Below are 3,861 nucleotides of genomic sequence, written 5' to 3'. Positions count from 1 at the left end.
CATGAATCAATGGAAAATTAAGCATACGAAGAGAACATTAAGAAGTAAACTGGTAAAATCGTGAGAAAGAAGCCAAAAATGAACTTCATACTTACCTGAGATGGTCAAAGCGTTTGCATATAAACAAACTTAATTATCTGTGATGTTATAAAGAGACAATGAACCACAAATACTATAATATGGTTGATAAGCATAACTGAACGAAAACCAATAAATCTATAGCAAAACAAAAATATTACAATGGCAATCATCAAAAGCATGCTCAATTAGGCCCAGCTGACTGGAAAGGCATGCTAGAATGGAATGTGCTATTTTCACAGTCCACGTGATAAGAGAGTAAAAAACAATAATAATTCACCAAATATTGGAAATGCTGCATAAAAATGATCCATATGAGATATAAACCTTCAGCAGAGCAGAGCATTTTGTAGTAGAAAATTTTTAAAAAAGCATGGTTCGATTGTACTGAATTGGCCTAATACCCATGTGATGGCATTTTATAGGGATATTTGTTCACAGGAGAAAACACATCACCATTAAGTGACATAGTACAACAACTTAGTATTATCACAAATATATATAATGGGAAAAGTTATACATGTAAATGTCCAGAACACACCATCCTTCTTCATGGCATTGATGAGCACCATCGACAAGAAGGAATTATTGTAGTAGAAACAGAGCATGACACTGCAGGTACAGAAACCATGTCAAATTGTATATATATAAAAAGAAATCAGAACAGACATGCAGTGGTAACCTGGCGCTGCTCTCCTTGAGCTGATTATTGGTATACGGAGTTTATGAAATGGAAACATCCTGTGTAGTTTATTTCATATCCAAATGAGTGATGCAATAAATCGTAAGAAACATGAAATAAACATGAGTTGTCATGTGCGGTCGCACATATGTCAGGCGCAGGCGCGCCCGCGACATATGCCGCGCGGCTGAGCGTGCTGGGCGCGCAGAGCCAGGGCCCGAAGGGGCAACTTCTAGTGGCTAGAATCAAGGAATAGATTAGCAGGCTGTTTTGGCAATTCCTAGAATTAAGGAGTTTTGGCAATTCCTAGAATTAAGGAGAGTTTCCTTAGATTGGTTGGGCCATTGGCCATATATACATGTAATCAGTAGAGAATGAAGCAAGCAAGAAATTATCCTATTCCTCATCTCTTCTGTTCTGCTAAGCCTGCGGCAGGGGGGCATAACCCCGCCGGAGAAGACGGCCGACGGCTACGCGTAGCCGCGGTCCGGCGAGCCAAGGGTTCGGCGCCCTTGACAACCTGGTATCACGGTCACGTCGATCCTCGCCTTGTCGCTCCGCTCAATCCTCCACAGCAGCCGCCCACCACACTAGCCCACCACCCTCGCCCCATTCTGCCACCAGCTCTACCGCGCTGACGCCAGCCGAGATGACTACCATGAAGGCGGACATGGCCGCCCTGAAGGAAAAGTCAGCCTCCTCGTCGGACAGCGGCGGCCGCTTGGAGGGTACGCGCGATCTTGATCGCCCCCCAAGTTCCAGAAATTGGACTTTCCCCGCTACGACGGCAAGTCTGATCCGATGGCCTTCCTCAACAAGTGCGACTCGTACTTCCGTACTTCCGTCAACAGTGCACCATGGCCGAGGAGCGGGTGTGGATGGCCTCTTACCATCTGGAGGACGTCGCGCAGCTCTGGTACGTCCAACTCTAGGAGGACGAGGGCACACCGACATGGGGGCACTTCAAGGACCTCCTCAACCTGCGATTTGGCCCTCCACTCCGATCGGCTCCCCTGTTCGAGTTGGCGGAGTGCCGGAGGACCGGCACCGTGGAGGAATACTCCAATCGGTTCCAAGCCCTCCTGCCACGTGCGGGTCGCCTGGACGAAGCACAGCGGGTCCAACTCTTCACCGGCGGTCTCCTACCGCCCCTCACCCACGACGTCCGCATCCACAACCCGACGTCGCTAGCGGCCGCCATGAGTCTCGCGCGGCAGGTGGAATTGATGGAGGCTAATCGGCTGGCAACACCTCCTCCCAGGGCGCCCGCGCGGGGTCTCCTTCCAGCGCCCGCCCCCGGGCCGCTCTGCCACCACCCCAGCAGCCATTGGCGCTGACTGCACCCTCGACGACCGCCCAGCCGGCCCGTGGCGACGGCAATCATCGCCGCCTCACTCCAGAGGAGATGGGCGGAACGGCGCCGTCTCGGCCTCTGTTTTAATTGTAACGAGAAATATTCTCGTGGCCACAATCGCTTTTGCAGGCGCATCTTCTTCCTGGACGGCGTCGAGATTGACGACGCCGCGGACGACGCAGGGGCTGCCGAGCCCGACGCCGAGGCGCCTGCTTCTCCCTGCAGGCCGTGGCTGGTGTTCCCGTGGCGGGCACCATGCAGCTCCGCGTGGCCCTCGGCGCCGCAGCCTTCGGCGCCCTCCTCGACTCCGGCAGCACGCACAACTTCATATCGGAGGAGGTGGCGCGGCGCTCGGGTCTTCCTCTTCGCTAACGCCCACGCCTCACCGCCTTGGTCGCGAACGACGAGCGCGCCACCTGTGAGGGCATCATCCACGACGCGCCCTTGCTCATCGATGGCGAGGCGTTCCCAGCCGACCTCTTCGTCATGCCCCTGGCCGGGTACGACGTCGTCCTCGGCACCCGGTGGCTCGGCGCGTTGGGACCCATCGTTTGGGACCTGGAAAGCCGGCGCATGTCCTTCCAGCGACACGGACGCCCAATCTCCTGGACTGGCGTGGCCTGCCCGTCCGTTCCAGTGTTGTGCGCGACTTCGGAGGCCGGACCCCTGCTGGTCGCGCTGCTGCATGTGTTCGGGGGGCTCTTCGCGGACCCCGTTGGTCTGCCCCCCAAGCGCTCCGACCCTACCAACTTCTAGTGGCTAGAATCAAGGAATAGATTAGCAGGCTGTTTTGGCAATTCCTAGAATTAAGGAGTTTTGGCAATTCCTAGAATTAAGGAGAGTTTCCTTATATTGGTTGGGCCATTGGCCATATATACATGTAATCAGTAGAGAATGAAGCAAGCAAGAAATTATCCTATTCCTACTCTCTTCTGTTTTGCTAAGCCTGCGGCAGGGGGGCATAACCCCGCCGGAGAAGACGGCCGACGGCTACGAACTGCGTAGCCGCGGTCCGGCGAGCCAAGGGTTCGGCGCCCTTGACATGAGTATTCAAATATTGTCATTTGGACTAGCAGAATCAGGTATATACATCACATAGAAAGAATGGTGTGACATCAATGATTGTATTACTATATCTTTTCTTTAGAGCAGACAACAATGACCACATATACTGCCTGTTTTTACTATGAAAAGCAAATGCTTCACACATGATCATCTACTTGAACATTCATAGACCCATTTCCTTACATTTTCTATTGGTGATCTAGAAAGAAAAAATCTCAAATTTCATCAATAGATCATCTATAAGTCTTCCAAATCGATACCACCGCTGCAGCTGATTACAGGAAGGCTCGTCAGCCATTGGTGCCGGATCCCACTGGGACTGGGGGAGATGACTGTTACACGACTGCATGGCTTTGTCGTTTCCCTCCTGCTCTCCGTCTCTTCCCTGATTTTCCTTGATTTGGCTGCACATTGGGGGTGCCTATGAAACCAGGACTGCCTCATCACCAGAGCAACACCTTAAAAGCAATACCTGCAAACTATAAAGATATCTCCACAAGAATATGCAGCAATTGTTTTTTGACAAAATAGCTGTAGTATGCTGTAGAAAATGAAAAGCCAATATACAGATAGATTGAATGCGGAATAAAATCTTAAAGTCAATGTTTTGATGACTACATATTTCATACTTAAAAAGCTAAAAACAAATCCGAATTGCATACTACTCTTAGAATAATGTTTT

The 3,861-nt window shown here is 50.9% G+C and overlaps 1 protein-coding gene across 1 annotated transcript; it reads right to left on the bottom strand.

The window, feature by feature from the left end:
• Positions 1–143: 143 nt before the first annotated feature.
• Positions 144–3,822, bottom strand: LOC110431571. Its single transcript, XM_021450679.1, has 2 exons — positions 761–3,822; positions 144–690 (listed from the first exon to the last, which is right to left on the bottom strand). The coding sequence occupies exon 1, from the start codon at positions 2,799–2,801 to the stop codon at positions 1,689–1,691; it is 1,113 nt and encodes a 370-aa protein (XP_021306354.1). The 5' UTR covers positions 2,802–3,822; the 3' UTR covers positions 144–690; positions 761–1,688.
• Between the last annotated feature and the right edge of the window lie 39 nt (positions 3,823–3,861).

Source organism: Sorghum bicolor, unplaced genomic scaffold, assembly GCF_000003195.3.
Source record: "Sorghum bicolor cultivar BTx623 unplaced genomic scaffold, Sorghum_bicolor_NCBIv3 super_1741, whole genome shotgun sequence".
NCBI classification, from domain to species: domain Eukaryota; kingdom Viridiplantae; phylum Streptophyta; class Magnoliopsida; order Poales; family Poaceae; genus Sorghum; species Sorghum bicolor.
This window is presented reverse-complemented; position numbering and strand designations above follow the sequence as displayed.

What these genes read in the sequence shown, in the direction of transcription:
- LOC110431571 (XM_021450679.1), bottom strand. Translation starts at nt 2,801, where the DNA reads ATGCAGCAGCGCGACCAGCAGGGGTCCGGCCTCCGAAGTCGCGCACAA.